At 65.9% G+C, this 22600-nt stretch overlaps 1 protein-coding gene across 4 annotated transcripts in view; it reads right to left on the bottom strand.

The window, feature by feature from the left end:
- Window positions 1–6: 6 nt before the first annotated feature.
- The window catches only part of FOXP4 (forkhead box P4), a 53455-nt gene continuing 30861 nt past the window's right edge, over window positions 7–22600 (bottom strand). For 2 of the 4 annotated variants that reach the window (XM_085310622.1, XM_085310624.1), the window contains 14 exons: window positions 18675–18797; window positions 16778–16864; window positions 11778–11928; window positions 11322–11526; window positions 11022–11126; window positions 8666–8753; window positions 7021–7116; window positions 6727–6928; window positions 6545–6621; window positions 6220–6321; window positions 1657–1778; window positions 1322–1388; window positions 1063–1229; window positions 7–919 (listed from right to left, as the gene is read on the bottom strand). In XM_085310622.1, the coding sequence (XP_085166748.1) occupies window positions 775–919; window positions 1063–1229; window positions 1322–1388; window positions 1657–1778; window positions 6220–6321; window positions 6545–6621; window positions 6727–6928; window positions 7021–7116; window positions 8666–8753; window positions 11022–11126; window positions 11322–11526; window positions 11778–11928; window positions 16778–16864; window positions 18675–18797 (1737 nt within the window). In that variant the 3' untranslated portion in view covers window positions 7–774. The remainder of the gene's footprint in view (window positions 920–1062; window positions 1230–1321; window positions 1389–1656; window positions 1779–6219; window positions 6322–6544; window positions 6622–6726; window positions 6929–7020; window positions 7117–8665; window positions 8754–11021; window positions 11127–11321; window positions 11527–11777; window positions 11929–16777; window positions 16865–18674; window positions 18798–22600) is intronic. The other 2 variants (XM_085310623.1, XM_085310625.1) reach the window with 1 other exon arrangement.

Raw genomic sequence — 22600 nt, 5'->3', positions numbered from 1 at the left:
CCGGTTACGTCTTCCGCCCTCCGAGTGGTTCAGCGACGCGGCACGGAGAGCTGGCAGCGACGGCGCGGCCGCCCCCGGTTCCCGGCCACGGAACGAAGGACCGGGGCGCACGGCCGTCTCCCACGCCGCCGCGGAGGTCTCGTCCCCGTTTCTGGTGTTTCTTCCCCCGAAGGTGCCGTCCGGCTGGAGGGAGGCAGCGGGCTGGAAGGCTTCGGGGTTCCTCCTAGTGCAAAGCCCCCTCGGGCAGGGGACGCGCGGCGGGGGGGTCCTGCCGTCGCCTCCCCTCCGAGGACGCCCAGGCCGGTGGCGTCCGCGGCGACGCGGGGGAGACCCCGGAGCTGCGTCTTCCCGAGCAGAGCGGAGCCCAGCCACGGCTCCACGGACGGAGGTGCCTTCCTTACGCACCGGATCCGGGGGCGCCGGGAAGGGAGGAGGGACAACTTCGGACAGAAACAACCTACCATCCTCGTCCGCCAGTCACTAACCGAGGGAGGAGGGGGAGAAAAAGTTCAGCTCTTGGGCTTTCGTATCTCTGCGCGTCCCCTGTTGCAGGAATCCGTCAGTCACCGGGACGGGGACGCGGCACGGGGCAGTGGGGAAGAGGAGGGACGTGCCACCGGCAACAGGTCGCACCAAGGAAACCCTTCTGCTCTGTGGAAGTGCCTTTGAGAAAGAGGTTAACGCCGAAGGTGGCCCGGAGGAGGCGGGAGCCGCGGCTCGTCTCCGGCTGGGGAGGGCGGGAAGCGCTTGCCCCTCGGGGAGGAGGAAGGGTCCTTAGGACAAGTCTTCCACCGGCAGCTCCTCCTCCAGGTCCCTGTCGTCGGGAATCGTCACATTCTGGTTGGCGGGGGCCATGAGCGAGACGGGCCTGCTGTCGTCTTCGGCCTCGGCCGGCTCTTCCTTCACGTGCACTGGGTGGCTGCCGGGAGAGGAGGCTTTAAAGCCCGAGCAGAGGCTCCGCCGAGGCCCCGCGGCGGAAAGCCTTCGGCCTCGCGGCGCTGCACCCGCCACCCGGCAAACCTCTCCACCCGGCAAACCTCTCCTCACCCCCCCCCGGCTCACCTGTACTGCTGCGGGGAAAGCCGCGGGCTGCTGCTGCCGTTGCTGTTCACCTGCTCCACGGTGCTGCTCACGTCGTCGTGGCCCACGTGCAGCATGCCGCTGGCGGAGCTCGTGTTGATCATGGTGGGGCTGTTCAGCAGGGGGAAGCTGCTCTCCGCGAGGGCGGCCTGCGGCGCACGGAGGTTACGGCTCGCGGGGCGCCCGCGGAGAGCCGCGCCGGGGGGCACCCGGCCGCCCCGAGCCGCCCGACGGTCCCTACCTGGTAACTGGCGTTAAGTGCTCCGTAACCGAGTCCCGAAATCATGTTCTTGACTAAAGTCGGGCTCCTGCGGAAGAGAGAAAGCGGGAAGAGGTGAACAAGGGCTGGCTGCGACGCGACGCGGCCAAGGGCGGGCGGCGCCGGCAGGGCCCCCTCCCCGCGGCACCGCGCGCGCGGAAGCAGGAGCAGATGGAGCCGGGGCCCCAGCGCCCGGCCGCTTCCCCACCTCTCCCCTCCGCGGCTCGGGCCCTGCCCCGCCGAGAGCGAGGAGCACGAGAGCGAGGAGCTGCGCGGAGGCGGCTTTGCTCCACGCGGGAGAGGAGAGCAGGACCTACCCGGTCATCTTTGGTGGCCTTCGCTTTTGGTACTCGTGCTCGTCGACGGTCCAGACGGCGCCCTTGACGTTCTCCACGCGCACGAAGCACTTGTGCAGGCTCAGGTTGTGGCGCACGGCGTTCTGCGGGCAGAGCGGGCGGCTGCAGCGGCGCGGCCCCGGCCCCGGCCCCGGCCCCCGGCCCCCCTCGCGCCCCCCGCTCGACGCCGTCCCCAGCAGCAGCCCGGCTCCAAGGCGAGCGGCCGCGCGGGATCGGCTCGGCGGCGCCGGGCAAAGCCGGCTACCCTTTCCTCCCTTCTTCCTGCCTCCCCCCCTCCCTTTCGGGTCCTTTCCCTCCCTTCCTTCTTGACGTCGCCCATCTTTACATTTCTAAATGTAAAATAAAGAGACGCACACGTAGGCAGACGGCGCAGCCCCGAGAGATGCCGGCTCCCTTCTCCCCTTCCAACTCCCTGCCATTTGCTACTGCCCCTATTTCATTACCAATTTTAATTTGCCTCTAATTAAATCCTGTGTATTTTTCCGACTCACTTGCTAATCCATGAGGGAGGCAGGAGGCTGGAGTGGAATCTCTCCGAGCTATAATTACAAAGGGCCTAATCACGCCGGGGCTCTGCCTTTGAATAAATTTCCTTGCATTAAGGTTCTCAGATTCTCTGCCTTGCAAATGAGAATGACCCCAATTTCAGGAAGTTGGCCTCGGAGGGTTTTTTTTTTTTACAGTTTTTTTTTTTTTTTATTTCGAGTCCTGATTCGTGATGAGAGACTAATTCGTTACGCTAAAACATTAACAGCAATTTAAAAGGTCGAACGGGGGCTGTATAAACAAAGGAGCTGGGCAACACAACAAGGCAGAAAGGAGACGCAAGGACTGAGCCCCCCCGCCCTGCCCCGCGCGGGGAAGTGCTAAAGTTCCCGGAAACTCATCAAATTGGACTGCCCCCCTCCTTTCCTTATCTTCTTCTTCTTTTTTTTTAATTTAGGGGCAAAACCAAACAAAGCTCGGCCCTTTCCCCCGTTCCTCCGTCCATCCTCCGGCACGGCCGGGCCCCCTGCGCCCGCTGCGTCGTGCCAGGCGCTGCACGACCAAAGGCCCCCGCGACTTCTCCCTTCCTTGTGCAAAAAGGTTCAAGCAAAGTCAAGGCTGTTTGAACTGATTTTTAGCCACGGTGCACGAGGAGCCGCGAGTGCCAGCAGGTTGCACGGACAACGTGCGGGCCGGGAGCCGACCCGGGCGATGCCCTCGACGTGCCGCTGGGTGCCCGAGGTCCCAGCCTCTCTCACCACTGGGTTTTTAATGCGCCACATGAGCCGTTCCTGCCTCCCCAAGCGTCTCGCCGCTGCAAAGCACGCAAGGAAGGAGGGGAAGGCCCGGGCGCCGTGCCTCGTGCTTGCATGGAGATGTGCCGGCCGGATAAATGTCCCGAGGAGCTGCAAATCCAAAGGTGAACCCAGAAACTGGTTTGCCTTCAAGCCGGTGACAACGCCGAGGCGCGAACTCGGGTGTCCCAGCTCCTTGCTGGCGGGCGCCTTGCCCCAAGCCTGTCTCTGCCTCTTCTCTCCCTCCTTCGGCGAAGCGCCGGCGAGCCCAAAGCTCCCCCACCCTCGCTCTGCCCTTGCACCGCCGCGCTGCAAGCCCCCCGCGCCCGCCGCCTGCCCGAGCCCCGGCGGGGGGCTTGCGTCCAGCCCGGCCCGGGATCCCGCTGCTGCCCTCGAACCCCCGGCCTCCGGCTAGCAAACACGGGACTCCCTCGCTCCGCCGGGACGCATCCTGCCCCGCGTGCCCTTCCCGCGCTCGCAGGGGGCTCCTCTTCCAAACACAGCTCGCCGTAAAGGCGTCCGCCCCCTCCAGCCGCCCCCGTGCCATCGCACCGCGTCGGAGCTTTCGGCGGGTGTTTGCAAAAGGCAGAAGCGGAGACGACACGAAGCCCGACGCCGTGCACAGCCCGGCGCTCGGGAGAGCCCTACGGGAGCGGGCACCGGGTAGAGAAAGCAACCCAGCGGCGCTCCTCTCCCCGCAGCCCCTGCCCCACCGGCAGCCTCGGGGGCGGCTAACCCTCCGGAGCGTCCCCGCGCGCGGGAGGTCTGATCCGACGCCCCGCGCGGCGGTGCCGGCCCCGAGAGCCCGCGCTCCTCCCCGGACGCGGAGCGGAGCCGTGGGGCGAGACACCCCGGCCGAGGAGCCGTCCCGCTCGGCTCCGGGGCGGCCTCCTGCCTCGATTTAATGCGGCTTTTGTATTTCGACAGAGTATTTGTTTAGCGCCAGACGTGGCTGCTCTGTTTGCTTCTCATCTTTGTCTTTTCTAATGATATTTGCTTTACGCCCCCGGCCCCGCTCCCCCTGCCCGCCGCGCCGGGGATCGCCGCGGCCTCGCGCCCCAGGGCAGCCGGCGGACGAGAGGGCAGAGAAACCGGAGCAGAAACGCATTAATTTTTTTGCTACATCTCACCCCCCACCTTCAAAAAAAACCTGCCCTTGAGAACAGAAAGTTGAAGGGGAATCACCACCACCCACTCTTCTTAATCTCCTCCCAACCCTTTTGAACATGAAAAAACAAAAAGGGAGATCAAAGGGACGGGGGAAGCCCCGCTCTGCCGCGTCAACACTTCACTTTGCAATCTCAGTGCTATGGGACGCGGCTTAGCCACAAAGAAGAAAAGAAACCCCCAAATATTTATTCCTTTCAGCTCACAAAAAGGAAGGGGAAAAGGCCTTTTTCAGTGGTCATTACGTCATTCTGCAGATGGGGAAACTGAGGCACGGAGTGGGGACAGGGCTCCCTGCTCTGCGAAAGCGGCCCGGGCGCCCCGGGACAGGCGACGCTCCCGGCTCGGCGCGGCACGCCGCCGGCTTGCAATACTGCCCGCGTGCCGTGAGGGGGACTCCAGACCGACGCAGGGCCGCGCCGAGGCCCCAGAGCCGCCCGCGGCTCCCTCGCCGCTCGCGCCGTCCCTGCGATGCGACGGGACGGAGCGAGGGCATCTCGCGGCGGCGGGGACGCCGGGGCCCGCGGCGCTCGGGCTCCGAAGCCAGAGTTTGCTAGAGAGAGAGCCAAACTGCTGCTCCGGTGGCTCAGGGCTCTACGAGCAATGCTGGGCTCTGGAATAAACAATTCCTTCCTAAATCCTAAACCCCAGAGTCCCTATTGCATCTTGTTTAATCTAGGTGGGTTTTTTTTTAAGTTTTAAACTTGCAGTTTCTGCTTTATCACCTTGCTTCCCGTTATCCTGAGCCGAAGGAAGCTGTGCCTCAGCAAACGCATACAGCAGGAAACAATAAAAATATCCTTCCTGGTCGGGGCAATAACTCCTCTTTCCACAACTATCCCTTTCATCTGAGATGTGGGGTTTTTTTAGTTCCCTTGGATTTGGTAATTGCTAAGTAAGTGAGAACAGAAACCTCTCCTGTCCTGTCCTAGAAAGCTGGACAACTCATGTGCATCTGTCCAGAGCAGTTACTAAACGATCCTCAGCAACAGAAATATTCCCAACACCCTGCGGGAGGTGTTAAACAGCAGCTTCACTCTCCATCACCCAGCCAGGACTCTAAAGAACAGCAAAAAGGACCTGGAAAGCCCCGAGGGGCTCCCTGACCTCCCCGGCCCCTCCGTGGTGCAGACTCGTCCCTCTTGCCGGTGCCACCAAGGCGCAGGGAAAGCCGGAGCTGTGCTGCTCCGCGTGCCGCGGCGGGCGGCTGCCAGGCTGCGCGGGGCAGACAGCGGGTGAAGGGGGAAACGAGGCTCTTCACGGATGAAAGATGAACGACGAATACCCCGAGGTACCCTGCACCCTCACTCACCGCCTTTCTCTCTCCTTCCCCTCTTCCCAGATGAGCATCCGTGGCCTAGTGCCAGCTACGGCTGCTCCCAAGACCCAGCCCCAGCACTTTACAGCTTGGCAGAGCCATCTCCAATTTGCTGTGTGCAGTGACACCAGCCCCCAGGTTATCATTAACCTTATTTTCTATTTTGAGTGTCTCACTTCTCCCTTCACCCTTCTCCTGGAGCCGAGACGCGCAGGCTCTGCTCCAAGCCCAGCTCCTGACTGCAGAGAGGTGCCGGTTTCCACCGCACAGCCTTTGCGGGCCGGGCTGCATCCCACCGCACGGAGCTTCCCAAGCAGCCCCCTGCGAGACCAAACCTCCCCCAAGTCCAGAGAGGCACCTCGGGAGCAAAATGTTTGGATTTATCTGTAAAATCATCTCCAGCGCCCCCAAGAGCTCTGCCCGGAGTTGCACGTTGGACGGCGACGGGCCGGCAGCTCACCGACTCAGCGGCTCCGCCAAAGCAGAGCGCGTCGGGCACCCGGGTCCGGCCCAGGCCCAGCGCGGGAAAACCAAAGCCAGGTGGCACCAGCTGCAAGCACCAACCCCAGGAGACGCAAAGTCTCTTACGAGGAAGGTGAAACACCTGAACCAAGCCGGTCCTTTAGCGCAGAGTCACTCGGGAAACCGGAGCGTCTCCCACGCCGGCAGCCCCGGCGGAGAGCGGGGGCCGAGCCGGGCGCGCGGCCAGCCCCGCTCCCCGCCGCGCTCGCCGGCAGCCCCGAGCAGAGCGGCCGTTACCTTCCAGGTGGCCGTGTTCCTCCTGAAGTAGGCGAACATCCGCGTGAACCAGTTATAGATTTCATTCAACGTTAGCTGCCTGTCTGGGGTCTCGAGGATGGCCTGGGAAATCAGAGCGGGGGGGGGGAGGCGGGAGGGAAAAAGAGCGGATTACTTGGGAAGCCCAAGCTCGCCGGCTCCACTGCGGCTTTTCAGGGCGGCGGAGGACGCAGCGGCGCTGGTTCAGCCGGCACCGGGGCTCCCTGGGGTGCTCTCGCCTCCCGCCGCCCCAGGTGCCCCGCGGCAGGGCCAGGAACCGACCCCCGGAGCAGGGGGAACAACTCACCTGCCGGATGAGCGAGGCGTACGTGAAGGGCGGCCGGACATCCGCGTTTTTGTAAAACTCGTGATTCTGTGCAAGTTCTGCAGAGGGGGGGAAGAGGGGCGGGAGACGAAGGCGAGAGCTCGAGGAGCCGGCACCGGGGCGAAGGCGGAGGAGGACGCGCTCGGCCGCATGCCCGAGCTCACCTGAAGATATCGGGGTGCAGAACTTCTCCGAGTTTCTCCTGCGGATGGGCCCCACGTTGTGTAAAGTGGAAGAGCTGATGACGGAGGGGCCCTGCCGCAGCGGGGTGATGGGAGCGGTGGCGGAGGTGGGGGGATGAGGTAAGCTGTCTGGGAACGTATCCGAAGTGCTCTTGGAGAGGGTGGCACTGGAGACCAGGTTCAGCTGCAGGGAGAGGGCGAGAGCGGTTGGGAGCGGGCGCCGGGGGCCGGCGCCGGGCGGGGAGGAGCCGCGCGAGCGCAGCGGGGCGAACGCACGTGGGCGCTTACGGGCTGGCTGAAAGGCTTCGGCTCCGAGGGCCTCATGTGCAGGTGGGCCATCATGGCTTGCAGGCGCTCGCTCTCCTTCGCCAGCTGCGGGGGGGAGGAAGCGGGAGAGAGGCGCTCGGGCGCTGCCAGGAGGCACCCGCGCAGGCGCCCCGGGGTGGGGGGGCCCACCGTCCGTCCATCCGTCCGTCCGCCCATCCGCCGGGACGCGCGACATCGCTGTAATTGCATCCCCACCCCGCGCGCTTATCTATCCCCCCCCCCCCACTGCGAGCGCGGAGACGGGTGAAATATTCGCTGTGGCACCAGGGGAGATTCTGAGCTGGGCGCGGGCGATGGGAGCTGACACCAGCTCCCTTCCCGTCGCCCCCCCTTCCCGCCGCGCCCGCTCCCCGGCTCGCCGCCGGCACGGCCAGCAAGGAGTTAAAGGCAGGAGCCGGCGCCGAGTTTGCTGGAAGTTTGGAGCAGCGGTGATGCTTTCCGCGCCGTCGCGGCGCTCATTAGAGCTGACAGGTCTCCCCTCGTGATGCAGACGCTCTCCGCCGGCACAGCGGGAGCTCCGCGGCGAAAACTTTATAATTGGTAGCTCTGGTGGCAGGTTCTCCTCCGCGCGCACAAGGCTTTCTGCTAGCCCTTCAGGTTTTTTTTTTTTTTTTTCCTCCCCCCACCTCTTTCCCTCCCTCCCTCTTTAAGCTCCAGTAATTGCTTTCAACCTTTCGCGTTAGCGAGTGCTCGGGAACGGGCTGCAATCACACGGTTTGACTCCGGCGGCTTTGCAGCCCGCCTCCGCCGCTGGCCGCGAGCGGGGGCCGGCGGCAGCGCTGCGCATCCCCCCTCCGGCTGCATCCCGGCTTATTTTAACTCCCCGCCGGCGGCGCGGACCCTCCTCCGTGCTGCTGCCGGAGCAGAGCCGGGGGCTGCCAGGAAAGGGCGGCGGAGACGCCCGGGAGGGAGGCCCAAAACGCCTCCGGCCCCGCTCATCAGCTCACGCGCCCCCCGCGCAAGCGGCGCCGCCGGCGAGGCCCCGGAGGGGGCTCAGCGCCCGCAGCCCCCCGGGCGACCCTCTCCTCCGCGGAGGGGCTCCCGCCGGTGCTCCCGCGGGCTCCGACGGCTTCCGAAGCTCCGGTGAAAACCTCCATTTTCCGCCGTTTCCGTCCCCCCCGATTAATCAAACTGCGCTAGGCGCTTCGGGGAGTCAGAGACGGTGGGAAAGGCGCTATTTAAAGAATGAGATTTCCAAAAATAGGAACCTAAAGTTAGACTCCAAAGACTGCGCTTAGTCACCCGAACAGGCGCCCCGATTTCCGAGGAGCCGACAGCCCGCGGCGGCCGCACCGCGGCAGCCCACGGAGGGCTTCGCGCTGGAGCCGCGGCACTTCTGAGGGTCCTGCAGGTCTCTAAACCCCTGACCCCCTGCAGGGTTGGCAGTGCCACCACCGGAGAAGGATGCTTAAAACGAGCCCTTTCCAGAGCACAGGACCACCGTCCGTCCGTCCGTCCGTCCGTCCGTCCTGCTAGCGCTCCCTGTCCTCGCGACCCCAAGGAGAGGGCAGCCCAAGCAGAGCCGACGGCACGTGGCGCCGGACAGGATGCCGCTTCGTAACCGCGCGCCTCGCGAGGCCCTGGCTGCGCCCACCTGTATTTCCAGCTGCTGAACCACCTGCATCTGAACCCGACACTGGGCCGTGCTTCGGTCATCGAGCGCGTGCTCCGTGTTGAGGTGTCTGCGGAGGAGAAAAGAGGGTTTCACGCCAGAGCAGCAGGTTTGCACGACGAAGGCAGCATCGCGGAGGTTTATTTACGCTCTCTAAGGAAATCCTGCAGGTGCGAGGTGACGTTTCTGGGGTGCTCCTCATCCTACTATGCTGGCGCCTTAGAAACACAAGCCCCTTCCTTCTCCGGGAGGGAAAAGCTCCAGGCCAGAGCAGAGCAGACAGCGCCAGGGGATGCAACTCAGCTCGCAGCAGAGCCAGCGGCACCCGTCGCACCTCCTTGTGCAGGGCCCCCGACCCGCCTGCCCCGCGCTCGACCGTCTCGCTGCCCCGCGGAGCCGCAGGAGCAAACCCCTAACGCCGGCGATCACGTCCTAACGATTTCCCGGCAGACTGCGGCTCCTCCCTGCCGCCCTTAGCCCGAGCACGGGGCTGGGCGCAAGGCGCCGTCGCGGCAGCGGGCGCTGCCCTGGGCTGCGGCGCCTCCGCTGCTGGAGCCGGCGGCGGGGACGGGAAGGGGGACCCTGGCAGAGCGTGCCCAGGGGAGGCCCCGGCACCGAAGCACGCGCGTGCGCTGTTTGCAAGTTCTCAGCCTGGCACCGGGTGCAGCCCAACTCCTCGAGGGCAAAGGCAACGCCTCTGCCGAGCAGGGAAACCCAGGACCGGAGTGAGGTGGGAAGAGCAACCGCCCGGGTGCCTCCGGATGCCCTCAGCTCCCAAGCAGGGCCAAGCCCGAGATGTTTTTGCAGAGACATCCCAGAAGTTGTCCGAAGAACATCTACCCTCGTTCCGGATGCGGAAGGCACCAGGAGGCTCCGCAGCCGGCCTGTTTGTGAGAAACTTCCAGCCCCGACTTGCAAAAACAAGTTAGGTAACTGGGACCGGCTGCCAAGCCTGCCTCCGCGCAAGCCGCCCCGGCGGCTCCATCCCCAGGCTCTGCGGCGCTGGGGCTGGACCGAGGCGCTTGCTCCTCGTGCCGTGCCTGGTGGGGCGCAGGCACGGCCGCTTCTCCAAGGAAAAAAAAATACCGAGAGACACGACGCCGTGCTGAAGCGGGAAAAGAGATGTCTCACGCGGGCCCTCGCAGGCTTTTATAAATCTGTGCTCAACTGACTTCCTCCTCCTCCTCCTCCTCCGAGGTTTTCCAAACGGCTGCACCGTGCTGCGCAGCCCGCTTTGCAATTCCTGGGGGCGGCTTGATGCTGCTCCCTGGGATGCAAAGCAAGGTCCGTGCCGCAGCTGGGTAAGCGTTTTGGAGCTGGAAGTTTCTGACCGTCCCTCCCACGCCCAGAGAGGCACAAGCGCTCGCTGAGCGGGGGCAGAAACGCTTCGCAAGCGCTTCCAGGCGAGGGCGGGCGTGGGGAAGTTCGGTTTTCACCCTCCTCTGCTCGAAGCCCGGTGCCCGGAGCTGCGTGTCGGGGAAACGCTGGGGGAGTTTTAAGTGGGGACCGAGGTCTGCACGCGGGGCAGCGCCGCTTTCCAAACCCGGGCGTGCCGGTCTGCGCCGTGCCACGCACACGTGCCCGCCAGGAGATGCCTCACCCAAGCTCACCAGTGAGTCAGAGGCAGAGAAAGGAGATGGCAGCAGCCTGACTCATTAGCGCATTTGATAGCCACGAGGTATCGCTCCCCCCGGCCTCGCAACCCTCCCTTCGGCACCTCCTCCTCCTCCTCCTCCTCCTCCTCCCCAGCGGGGCGTGCAACGCCCGGCCGTGGCTCCAGCACGGCTTCTCCCTTGGGATAAACCCACTCCTATAGCCCGAGCGCGTCCTGCACCCGCGGCCGCCGGCACCGGCTCTGCCCTTCGCCTCTGCTGAGGATGAAGGTTGCCGAGGATGAAGGCTGCCGAGGATGAAGGCTGCCGAGGACGGGAGCTGCCGAGGGCGCCAGCTGCCGCCCGATTCGACGCGGGCAGACCGAAGCGCGCGGCACCCGGCGCGTCGCGGCCCCGACTCCCCCCAGCAGCCGCTCGGAGCAGACACGCGGAGAGCAAGGCGGGGGGAAAGCCAGGAAAGAAAAGGAAGCCCGTCAGCTCCTTCTGATGTCTTTGCTAAAAATCCCGGCTACAAAGAGATCTAATTGCAAATGAACTAATTAAGTAAACCTCTGACGAAGCGTGAAAACAATTTGTTTGACCCTGACGCTAGCGGAGGGCTCGCAGACAGCGGAGTTAATCAGTCAGCGCCGGAGCCCACGAGCGGTGTCAGCGGGCTGCCGCGCTGCCATCTGTCTCCGCCGCCGCCCGCCCGCTCCCGTCCCCCCAGCCCGCCGGGCGCTTACTTGACGAACTGTCCCAAGTCCTCGCAGAGGGTTTCGCAGCCGGGCCACTTGCACTCGCCGTGGCCGTAGAGGGGGTGGGAGCCGGGGTTGTCTTCGTGGGAAGAGCTGCAAAGCAAGGAAGGGGCCGGTGAGGAGCGCGGCGGCGGCGGCGGGCTCAGAGCCGCCAGCCCGGAGCCCGGCCAGCTGCGCCCCGCTCCCAGCCCCGCTCCCAGCCCCGCTCCCAGCGGATCCACGGGATGGACCTCTTCCTCCGGCGGGGGGGGGGGGAAGCAAAAGGGCCAGGGCCCGACGCGGCTCTACCTGTCCCTTCGCGGCGTGTGCATGGCGCTCTGTCCGTTGGGCAGAGAGTGATGAGAAATGGGAGGCGAGACCTTGGCGGCCGAAAACGAGGTAGAGTTGGAGGTGTTGGTGGTGAGGTCGAGGCCCTCTTGCTTGATGCCGTCTTCGACGGGCTGGCTGGCGGTGACCTCCTTCCAGAGCTGCTGCAGGTCCGAGGGGCACACGGCTGCGGCGAGGGAGGCAAAACGCCCGGCGGTGAGCGCCGCTGCGCCCGGCTCCGCGGCCCTCCCGCCCTGCGAGAGGAGCCCCTCGCCCCGCCGGCCCCCGAACTTTAGCCGCTGCACCTTAAGAAAACGCAGCCAGCCCGTCCCCAGGAGCAGTCGCCAGGCTCGCTGTTCTAGGAGCCCCTCGCAGCACCGCCGCCGCTCCGGAGGGCGGCTGCAGCCCGCACCGCCCCGCGGCACCGCAGTGCCTTACCTTGCGGGAGGCTCTGCAGCGGGACGGTGCCCTGGCCCGGCTGGAGGCTCACCAGCCCCTGCCGCTGGAGGTTCAGCAGGTGCTGCTGCTGGAGCTGCTGCATCTGCAGGAGCTGCTGCTGGAAGGCCAGCTGCTTATTCCCTAGCGGCTGCTGCGAAGGGAAAAACCAAGGCACGTTACTGTTTGCAACACTGCAGCAGAAGCCGTGCGGGGAGGGCAGGGGCCCGGCGTGGCGGAGTGGAGCGGGCGTCCGGCGTCGCGCGCCTCCGTCCGGGGCCTGCTCCGCTCGCGGCCGCGCCAGACGGAGGCTTTGATCTGTCGGAAGAGGAGGGGAAACGAGGGAGGAAAAGAGGGGAGGAAAAAAAAAGAAAAAAGGGAAGGGAAGGAGCGAGCGGAGCCGGGTGCTTGCTCAGAGCACAGCGAGCTCCAGCTTGCCTGGAGCGACCGGGACCTTGTCCGCAGCCGGGCGCTACGGGGACGTCGCGTGGGAATCGCGCCCCGGGATGCGCCTGGCCTCTCCGCAGCCCGGGGACGGCCGGTGCCCTAGGACGGGGTGGGGGAGTGGGGGTCCCGCTGCCCCCCAGCGCCCACCCACCCGGGCAGGCCGCTCCGCCAGCCTTCCCGGGAGCCGCCGGCATAACCGGCCTTAAACTCGTTAGGCAGGACCCATCTCCGGGGAGGCACCGAGAAATCCGTGAGAATTAAGCGAAGGGGTGAGAATTCAATTAGGGGTGGGGAAAGGCAGCTGCTAACGCGAGCCGGGCGCGGAGGGGGGGCCGCCCCGCGCCTGCCCGCTCTCATTAGCGCCGCGGCCGTCTCCGCCACCCCCCGAAGCTCCCGCTCGCTCGGACGCGGTCTGCAGGTCGCGAGGAGCCGGCGAAGCCCGGGAGAAGCTGCGCTCCCACCGTCCCGATTTCTCCGATTCCGCTTTCTCGTTAACCTGGGGAAGGAAACGAGGCCGGGCCCCGCTTGGGAGAGGCGAATCCCCCCCCCCGCCGCCCCTTGCCTTTGCTGAGCGGACCGGCCACGCTCGCGCGCACGCGTTTCCCCGCGGCGCGGGCTCCCGCGGCGCACAGACCTCTCCCGGGGACGGGCGCTCCGCAGTCCCGTTGCTCGGCCCCGGGAAAAGCGTTTCCAAAGTCTGCGCTCCGAATTGGAGCGCAAAAGCTTTGCGGAGGGGAACGGCCCTTTTTCTCCCAGTTTGGGGGCAGCATCGCGGGGATTCGGGCCCCGAGCTGCCGGCCTGGCGCGCGGGGGCCGTGCATGGGGGTCCCGGCTGGCCCGCTCCCACCGAGCGTACCCGCGCCCGCCTCGGACTCTGCTCAACAGGCAACACAAGACTCTCCTCGACAAACCCAGCTTATTCGGGGATTTGCACGTGGACTTGCAACCCGAAAGCAGCGTGGCCTGGTGCTCAGCGAGCACGCGGTCACCCGGGCACAGGGGGATCCTCCCGCGGATGCCCCCGGTGCTCCCGCTCTCCCCCTCCTCCCTCAGCCCCGGGCAGGAACAGAGGCTCCAGGCACCACCCTGCAAAATCGCTGTGCTCTGCAGCCTAAGGCACCGTTTTCGCTCTTCCCTAGCGCGCGGAGCACGTTCAGATCCGGTTTCTCAGCCCCAGAGCGATGCTCTGCCTCCTCCCCACCCTGGCCGCCTCGCGGCCGCCGCAGAACTGCCCCTACGGCAGCCACCGCCGGGGACGGAGCCTCTCTGCCTTCGCCCAAGCTTGGACCTCGGACGCTGGAGAATAAAGGCACCGGCCACAGCTATTTCCGTTCGGAGAAGAAAGCCTCGCACTTCCCCTCGCTCTTTAGCCACAAGATGCACCAGGCGTGTGCAGGAGCGCGCGGGGCTGGCGGGACGGCCCCGGCCCCAGCCCCGCGGGGGCTCAGCTCCGGACCCGGCACTCGGCGCCGCGCTCCGCGGGTGTAAACGCGCCCCGGTTGCGAGTCCTAACCGCGGGCCACCGTTTCGGAGGGGGGAGGCGCTCTGCAGGTCTCTAGAGACCTACGGCTGCGCGGGAGCGGACGGAAGGGCCCGTCGGCACGCGGACGCAGCCCGCCGGGGCAGCGGGAGCAGGTCCCAGCCGCGGCGCGCGGCTCAGCCGAGCCCGGCTGCCGTCCCCCCATCGCGCCCCGCCGCTCCTTCCCGGCATCTCCAGCCCGAGCTGCTCCGGACCCCTCGGCGCTCCGAGGGCGCGGGCAGGAGCGGTGAAGTACGAAGCTTATCCGCGCGCGGATAAAAATCTTCAAACGCCAAGAAAGTAATTACGGATCCTCTCCCGACCGCGGCGCGGCGAGCGCTCCTCCGGAGGGGACGGATCCCGGATTCGGTCCTCGTGCCCCCGCCCCACGGGCCCCCTTTGATCCCAGCAAAAGGGGGGGGGAGATTCGGTCCCTTAACGCATTTTGTCTGCGCTCCGTTTACATTAGCCGCAGATGACTGGGTGCAGCTACTGGGGTAAGAGGCGCCGTCACTTTGATTTATGAGCACATCAAGAGGAGTTTCGGCGTGACACTCCGGACTGACAGGAGCAGTTCATTAAGCTGACGCCGAGGCTGCTCGCCAGGCAGGGCCCCGCGTGCTGCCCCCCTCCCCGGCCCCGCCGCCGCGGGGAGGAGGAAAGGCCCCGGCGGCTCCTCTCCGCCAGCACAAAGAGAGCAGAGCCCGCGCCGGCCCCCGCGCCGCTCCCGGCGGCTTCCCCGGAGGAGGACGGGCAGCCGGGCGCAAATCACGGCCGGCGGGACGGGCCGCAGCCGCCCGCCGCGCGATCCCACCGGCAACGAAGCGTCGCGCTCTGCCGGCACGCGGCGGCTCGGCCGGCCTTTGCTTCGCTGCGGTTTCGCCCTTGCAAAATAAAGTAAAAATCCTTTAGGGAGGGCTGGAAGGTGCAGCCTGGTGCCGGCGTGGGAACCACCCCCGGACCCGGCGGGCTGCGGCTCCTTGCTGGGATGTATGCAAAACCCATCCCGGCATCCTCTTGGACAGGACGCGCTCCGGCGCTCCCGACACGTTTCCATCCTCCTCTCTCCCGCTTTTCATGCTCTTCCCCTCCAGGTGGTCCCCAGCGGCTCCGCGGAGGCCTGAGCGCTGCTCCCGCTCGGCACGGGGCTCCCGGCCCGGCGGCGCTGCCCACCTGCTGATCCCGCCGGTGCCCCCGCGATCGCTCCCACGCCGCTCCTGGAAATCGGCGGCTCCGTTTGCAAACGCCACCGCGGCCCGTAATTCAATACCGCCACGCGTTCCCGCGGAGGAGCCGACGCCGGCCGGGAACAGCTCCGCGGCGGCATCCGAGACGCTCCAGTTATTCCCGGCTCTGCTGGGGGAAACGACGGCATCGCCGCTCCCGGCAGGCACGTACCACTGGCCAGCGGACGCTGTATTAATAGCAGCCGCCGTAATTTCCTGGGGGAAAACCGACACCGCTTCCCAGGGCCACCCGGAGCAGGTGGGCGCAGCCTGCGCTGGCCGCGCATTTGCAGCCCGCCGGTGCCGAGCCTCCAACGGGGCTCCCTCACTTCGCTCCCCTTCACCCCCGGGCGATCCGGGGCCGCCTGGAGATGCCGGTGCTGCCCCCGACGTGGTTTCCGGGAGGGGAAATGCTGCGGGAGCCGCTCTCCGGGAAGCCCCGCGCTGACACGCGCAAAGCCTGCCGTGCAAAGCCCCGCGAGCGAGCGGGTTTCCGGGCCGGGCTGCAGCAACCCCGGAGCTGGCCGCGCACCCGCTTATCAACATCCACTAACGGATCTCCCTTCCTCCCCCGACAAGCCATTAAAGCCTCCTTTGGGGATCAATCGCTTGTTTCCTCTGTAGCATTTCATTAAAAGTTAATACGCACTTTTTAAACTGGGAGCGTGCTAAGAAAGCTCTTTGTTAGAGCTTAATTATATCAGAGTTAGTCGCTGCAACACACCGTATCCGCAGCCAAGAGGGAAGTCCTTGAGGAAGCTCAGATTTATGCCTCCCCGGCTGCTCGAGCGCACGCGGCTCCTCCAGCTCCCGGAGATGGCTCCGACAAAGCCCGACCCCGGGCGCTCCGGGTAAATACGGCGACGTCCCGCAACGAAAGCCCGGGTCAAAGCCCGCCGAAGGCCTGAGCGGGCGCCGGCTCCGGGGCACGGGGCTGCGGTCGAGGCGAAGCACGCGCCCGAACGCCTTCCTCCTCCAAACGAACGCCAATTGCTGAGTGCGGCGACACCACCGGACGAGCCCAAAGCCGGGAGCCGTTCGGAGAGGCGTTTCAGGAAACGCGCCTGCAGCGACAAGCGCTCCCCTTCGGCAGGGATGGGCACAAGTATATCAACAAAAAAAAAAAAGAAATAAAAATAGCAAAACCAAAGGGAGCAAAGGGTGATGCCCGACTGCCGCCCCTTTCCCTGCTGCAGGTCAGGGCTGCCACCAGGCCACGGGCAAGCGTTTTGCTGCTGCGTGTTGGGCAGACTTGGGAATCCCCCTCTCTGCCCCAAAGGGCTTTTCCTTAAGGATTATCTGCCTGCAGCAAGGGCAAAGGGGCTTTTCCATCTTCCTGAACCCGCTGCAAAGCTCTGACCCTGCAAGCGCCTGCACGTATCCCGCCCGCGTGTGCACGCCCAGGGCCGAGCAGCCCGGCACCGTCCGTGCTCGGCGGAAGCGGGGACCCCTCTCCCCGGAGGAGGCAGCCGCGCGGGGACCTGCCGGAGCGCCCACCTCGCGCCCACCGACTTCACCGCTTCCCCCACCCCGCGCGCGGTTTCTGGATGCACCCACGACGCTGCGGCGCTGGGAGCTCGGAGCGCAGGTCCCACTGCCCACGGCGGGAGGACGCCTTCCCGGCGGCTGGGCACCCGCCGCGTGCCCCTCTCTTCCCACCCTCCCAAATCCCCGCCGCCGCTGGCTCCCCGCCGGCTCGCGGGATGCCGGGACTCGCACACACCTTGTTTTGCACTGGTGCCGCTTTCACCGCGAGCCAGATCTTATCGCAGCCCGCAGGCCGGGCCCAGAACCCGGCAGGATGAGCTCACCTCTTTGGGTTGCTGCTTTCCGGCTTGCTGTTGTGTCAATAGCTGCAGGTGAAGCTGCTCCTGTTGCTTCTTGTAATATTCCTGCAACTGGGAGGGAGAAAGCAGGCCAGGTTAGCAGCGGAAATATCCGGCTCAGGTCTCGTTGCCTTACGTTACCCCGTGCCCAGCGCTGGCTTTGCTGCAAGCCTCGTGCTAGGAGTTACGCCAGCTCCGGGAGCCCCAGGATCCCGGGAGATGCTTGGCTTTGAGTTGAGAGGAAAAACATCTCCCTGAAGCCTTTACGGTTGCAGAGTAAAACTCGGGAGCGTGCTCTTAGAGGTGCCTAAGGGCTCAGGATCCCCCCAGCAAATTAAAAAAAAAAAAAAAGAAAAACCAAACCAAACAGCCCAGAACCTGCAGTTGGATTTTAATGACCCTGGAGCTCGTGCCAGCGGGCAGCTGCAGGGCCGGGGAGCCCCTGCCCGGTCCGGCCCCGCGGCGGCTCCCGACCCCCCAGCTCACTGACCGGCGCCGGGGGCCCTCGGGCCGCGCGGGGCGTTTTGTCGGACGAAGTGGGACCAACGCAACACCAGGAAGCGGCAACTCCCCGCAGGTCGAGGTGGGAGCGCTGCAGGAGCAGCGGAGCCGGCGGCCCCGGCACGTAATCCCGCCTTCGGGAGGCGAACGAGCCCCGCGGGCAGCTCGACCCAAAAGCGGCTCCGAGATCCCCCAAAGGCGGCCGGCGGTAGCGCTGGGACCTGCCGGGGCGACGCCAGCTCCCGCCCCGGCCCCGGCCCCGGCCGCTAAGTAAACTGTTAGTGATGGATGTGCCGCGTGCGGGAGGGGGCCGGAGCCGCGGGGAGGTCAGCGAAACCCCGCGGCCTCCCTCCCTGCCTCCCCGGGGCGCGGGGAGCCACCGGCTCCTCCGGAATGCCCCTGCGGATGCCGGGAAGCCTTTATCAGCTCGGGGCTGACAGCGCTGACAGCAGCAACTTTGCTTTTTCGGTCGGCGGACAGGTTTGGAAAGCCTCGGTGTTTACCCGAAAGCCAATCAAAGCCGGGTCCCTGCAACTCGGCGGAGCGCGGCTGCGGGAACATTGGGTCAGGGGTGAGAGGTGTGATGTTTGGTTTTCTTCTGGTGGAGAATGCGAGCTATTCCGGCCTGGGTTGTTTAATTTGCAGTCAAACGTGTTTCTCCATCCGGCTCCAAAGCGGCTCGGCGGAGGACCCACCCAGGGTGGTGTTTACCCTTTGTTCTTTCCCCGGGGCCAACCTTGAGTCCTTATCGGCCTGTTTGGAGTAAACAGGTACTGGAGGCAGGAGGAAGGGTGGGGAGGATGCTGGCGGGATTTCTCCTTCCCTCGCTCCCGCCGGCGGGAGGTGTTTACCTAAGCAGGTCTGTTTTTCTTCGGAGTTTAGGGTTTGTTTTTTTTCCCTCTCCTCCCTTTTTTCCCTCCCTCCCCGCTCCTCTTCCTCTTGACAGAGCCTTCTGGAAAGCGGGGCCGAGCCCTGAGAAACGAAGCCAGGTGCCCAAGGCGGGATCCGCACCCAGGCACCTGCCCCGCGAGCCAGGCGGGCTGGGAGCTGCCGGCTCCGCTCGGGGCCCGCCGGAGCGCGAGCCCGGCCCGAACGCCCCCGGCTCCCAGCTCTCCCCGCTAAAAGCACCGGTCCCGAAGCGGCCGTCGTGCCGGAGCCTGCTCTGCTTTGAGATCTCGACCCAGGGCAGCAGCTCGGGCTCTGCTGGCGCTGTTAGTACGTGCAATGCTTTGCATCCCTCGGTGCTGGACGGGCTGGGAATCCCCAGTCCCCGAGGAAACGGGAGGAAAAGGTCCAGCCTGCCCCAGGCAAATTGCACATTTCCCGGCAGACGCCGGTGAGCCGACACGCGGAGACACCCCAGGCGCCGCGGTGGCTTTACCTGTTGCAGCATTATGGCCTGCTGCTGCTGCAGGAGGGCCTGGAGCTGGGGCGGAGAGAGGATCTGCTGCATCTGCTGCGGCGTGATCATCTGCGGGGACATCATGGCCACGGACACGGGCACCTGCGGAGCGGAGCGACACGTCATCGCACGGGCGCAGCGCTAGGGTCCCAAACCCGCCACGCACCCGCCGGCCCGGGGCGCCAGGAGAAGAGGCGGGAGCGTGGCACGGGACAGGCGAGGAGGTCCGTCTTTGCACCCCTCCGCCACCCTGCAAGCGGACCGCGACCGGGGATGCAACGGGACGACGGAGGAAGGCTCGACACCGAGCTGCCGGGGACGCCCCGCGGCGCAGCTCCCCCGCGCCCGGGGGCGAAAACAAGGCGCCTTTGGCCCCGCACGGGCCGGGAGCTCGCTGCCCGCAGGGTCTCCTCCCTCCAGCTACTGTTTTCCCCCTCCGGTTCCGCTCGAAACGCAATTCCGCTGTAGGGACTAGCCACGGAGAGAGAGGAGCCGGCGGCACACGGGCGGCCAGCTCCCAGCCACCAGCCCCGCTTCGCCCCCGGAGAAGCAAGGGGAAAGGCGCCCGGAGCGCAGGCGCCCGGCACCCCGGGCTCGCGGCGCCCGCCGAGGGGAGGGCAATGCCACGGGCGGCCGGGGAGAGACCCGTCGCCCCAGCGCTTTGAAAAGCGGAGCGCGGAGGAAGAGGTTACCGGGCTCCCCGCAGACCCACCGGAGCTGCCCCTCCGGCGGACACCGGCACCGCGCACAACCGCCTCGCCGCGGGTAGGGAGGGCGAGGAAGACCTGCCAACCCCCGGCACGGGCTATCGCCCCGCGGGGGAGCGGGGGAACGTGTCGGGTGACGGATCCCAGGCCGAGCCGCCCTCCGGCCCGCAGGCTCCGAGAGCCCCCGCGGAGGCCACGGCGTGAGCCCGGCAGCGTTTCCGCGCCTCCAGCCCCGCAACGCGCGAACAGCCCTTCCCGGATGCTCCCTCCGCCTTGGAAAGCAGGTGACTTTGGCCGGTCCAGAACCAAAACCCGGCCGGTCACCAGGAGCCTCCCGAGCCTGCCCGCACCCCCCACGCTCGCGGGCGCGCACGCGGCAGAAACATCTGCGACGGCTGGCGCCGGCGCGGCACGCTCCGCGCGCCGGGAGCCGAGCACCCGGCGCATCTCCCTTCGCCGACCCACGCGCCGGCGCCGCGCGGGGCACGAGAGCCCCCGCCTAATTGCTCGGCCGCATCCCCCACGCGCGGCCGCTCCTACGCGCTTGCCGGCGTTTCCGAATTGGAGGCACTCTAATTACCGGAGAGTTATAACACCTTCCATTTCGCGCCCAGCGGACTGACACCCTGTCAAGAGCAAAGAGAATTGCCAGGGGTTTTGACAACGCTAATTGCCCCTATAATCTAAGAACACAAAGGAGAGGCGATTAGTCGAGAGGGCCCCAGCTCTCGATCCGACGCGAGGTTTTCACAACGTTACAAGAAAACAAAAGCGACGCTTTTTAGAGTTTGATGGCTGCTAACAGAAGCGGAATTATATTTTCATACAACCTTTGTCTGCGTTAAACGGCTTTTCCCCCCGCGTGCGCGCGGGCTAAGACGCCAAGCCGACACCGGGGAGACGGCGGCGGCTCCCGGCGGACCTGCAGCTCTCGCTGCGAGGGGGGACACCCGCAGAAGGGGATACGCCGCTGCCACGACGGCTGGCATTTTTTTTTTTTATGTATTTCTTTCCCCCTCGCTCTGCAAAGCGACTCTGCAGCATCCTCCTCGGCCCCGACTCGGGTCTGTCGCCGGCGGCCGGGACCGCGGGCTGCGTCTCTCCAGGAACGGCCCGTGCCGTGTGTCATGAGCTGGCATCTGCCAGATAGCGAGTTAAAGCCGGGCTTGACTCACTGCTTGGCCTCCTGCCACTCCGCAAAACTGCTTACTAACAGCTTTGGCTGTCGAACAAAAAGCCTTGACGCTGTATCTCTGATTTGCGAACCGAATCTCGAGGGGGTGATTTTCCAGGCTGTCTTGGTTGTAATCCCTCCGTGCCAGAGAATGGAGCGGTCGGGGAGGGGGCGGATAAGCAGGCGGTGGGTGAAAACAAGCCGGGTATTAAAGGGGAAACTCGGCGCTCGCTGTAAGCACGGAGCGACTCTGCCAAAGCCGGCTGAGCGGAACAGGATTTGGCCAGGCGTAACGCAGCAGGGCTGCGGAGTGACGCTGGGTTTTTTCTTTTTCTTCTTTTTTTTGCTTTTCCTTTTAACAGGAACCAGATTCCAGGGAACGCGCCGTCCCCTCTTCCCGGGCGAACACGCCGGCCGGCCACTCCAGGGTGCAGACAGGATTCCCAAACTCTCTTGCTGTCCCCCCGGGGTATCTCGGCTCCACGGAGCAGCGCGGGGACGCCGCCGGCGCGCTCCTCGCGGGAGCTGGCGGGATGCTCCGCCGGGGCCGGGATGCTGCCCGCGAAGCCCGAGGCGCCGCACATCACCAGCTCCGATCTAACCCACAGGTTTAGCTCCCAAGTGGAAACAACAGCAAACGCGTTTTCGCTGCTTTTCCCGGGAATCCCGGAGCGGGCAGGGTGCCGGAGGCCGGGGCCGCACCGGGCAGAGCCACGGTTACACACCCCCGCCTGCAGCACGGGAACACCCCAAAGCCCCGAACCCACCGCCCGGCCTTCACCGCGACGGGACGAAGCGAAGGAGGAACGTTTGCCCCGGGTCGGGCGCGAAACCGAGCGCGGCGGGGGACGGACCCCGGGAGAGGCCACCCAACTCCCAAACACCTCCCAAAGCGGCCCGGCACCGAAAACACGGATCGGGGCCGGATCAGCCCTTCCCGGCCGTGCCAGGCTCGTCGGCAGGGACGAGCGCTGTGCAAACCATCTGCACGGAAAAGCCTCCGATGCACCGTTTCGTCCGTCTCTGCCAAGTTTCTAATTGCTTTAAAGTTGCAAAGAAACCAATCCATTTTAAAATGTTTTGGGCTCCCCCCCCCCCCAAAACGCAGCTGTAATTCGAGTGTCAGCTGCGAGGCTAATCACACGCAACTACACCTCCAGGCGTCCGGCGGGAGAGAGGGTTCGCGCTCGATGCCGAGATCGCTATCGCGCTCAGCAGCTCCCTGTTTGTTTTTCAGGAGCCCGCCGTCGCCGACCGTCGTTAATATTCCGGCTGGCGCGGTGCCCCGTACACGTCCCGTCCCCGTCAGCGAGGTAGCAGGGTGCTGCTCGGGCCGGTCGCGAGCCGACGGCCCCAGGAACAGCGGGGACTTTGCGGTGCTTCTGGGCTTTGACGCGGGACATCTGGCTGCTCGGAGCGTGCCGGGACCCCGGTCCCCCCGCAAGCTTCGCCCGGGGCTGCAGGCAATCAGCAGGCTAGCAAAGGACCGGGAGGAGGCTACGGGAACAGTTTCTCCCCCAAAACACCCCAGCGATGCCGCAGGCGGGGAAGTCGAGCAGGAGGGGAAAGCAGAAGCGCACCCGGCCTGCGCGCTTCGGCCGCCGGCTTTCCGCGCCGGCGGCAAGCTCTTGCTCCTACAAAAATCCTCGAATTTTGCCTTTGCAGCCAGGCCAGAGCCGCCGCTGCCGGACCCCGGCGGGCTGCCGCGCACCTGCGTCTCTGCAGGGCAAGGCCGCGAGGGCCGCGTTTGCCGGGTTTCGGCAACGCCGCGTTCCCCGTGAGCGCGCCGTGCTCGTCCCCCTTCCCCGGCCGCGATCTGCTTCCAGGAGCCTGGGGATGCAGCCTTCCTCCTCCTCCTCCTCCTCCTCCTCCTCCTCCTCCTCCCCCCGCGGCGCAGCAGCCGTCCTGGCCAGTCTCATCCACACCACTCCGCCGTTAGATAAACTTCCTTTCAAAGGAGCCTGCTTAATCCCCTATCTCCCCTCGGCGGGATCCCGCTCCAGCTGCCGGCCAGGGGCAGGCCG

The sequence above is a fragment of the Rhea americana genome, unplaced genomic scaffold, assembly GCF_003343005.1.
Source record: "Rhea americana isolate MKP2758 unplaced genomic scaffold, rheAme1 scaffold_321, whole genome shotgun sequence".
Taxonomy (NCBI): Eukaryota; Metazoa; Chordata; class Aves; order Rheiformes; family Rheidae; genus Rhea; species Rhea americana.
This window is presented reverse-complemented; position numbering and strand designations above follow the sequence as displayed.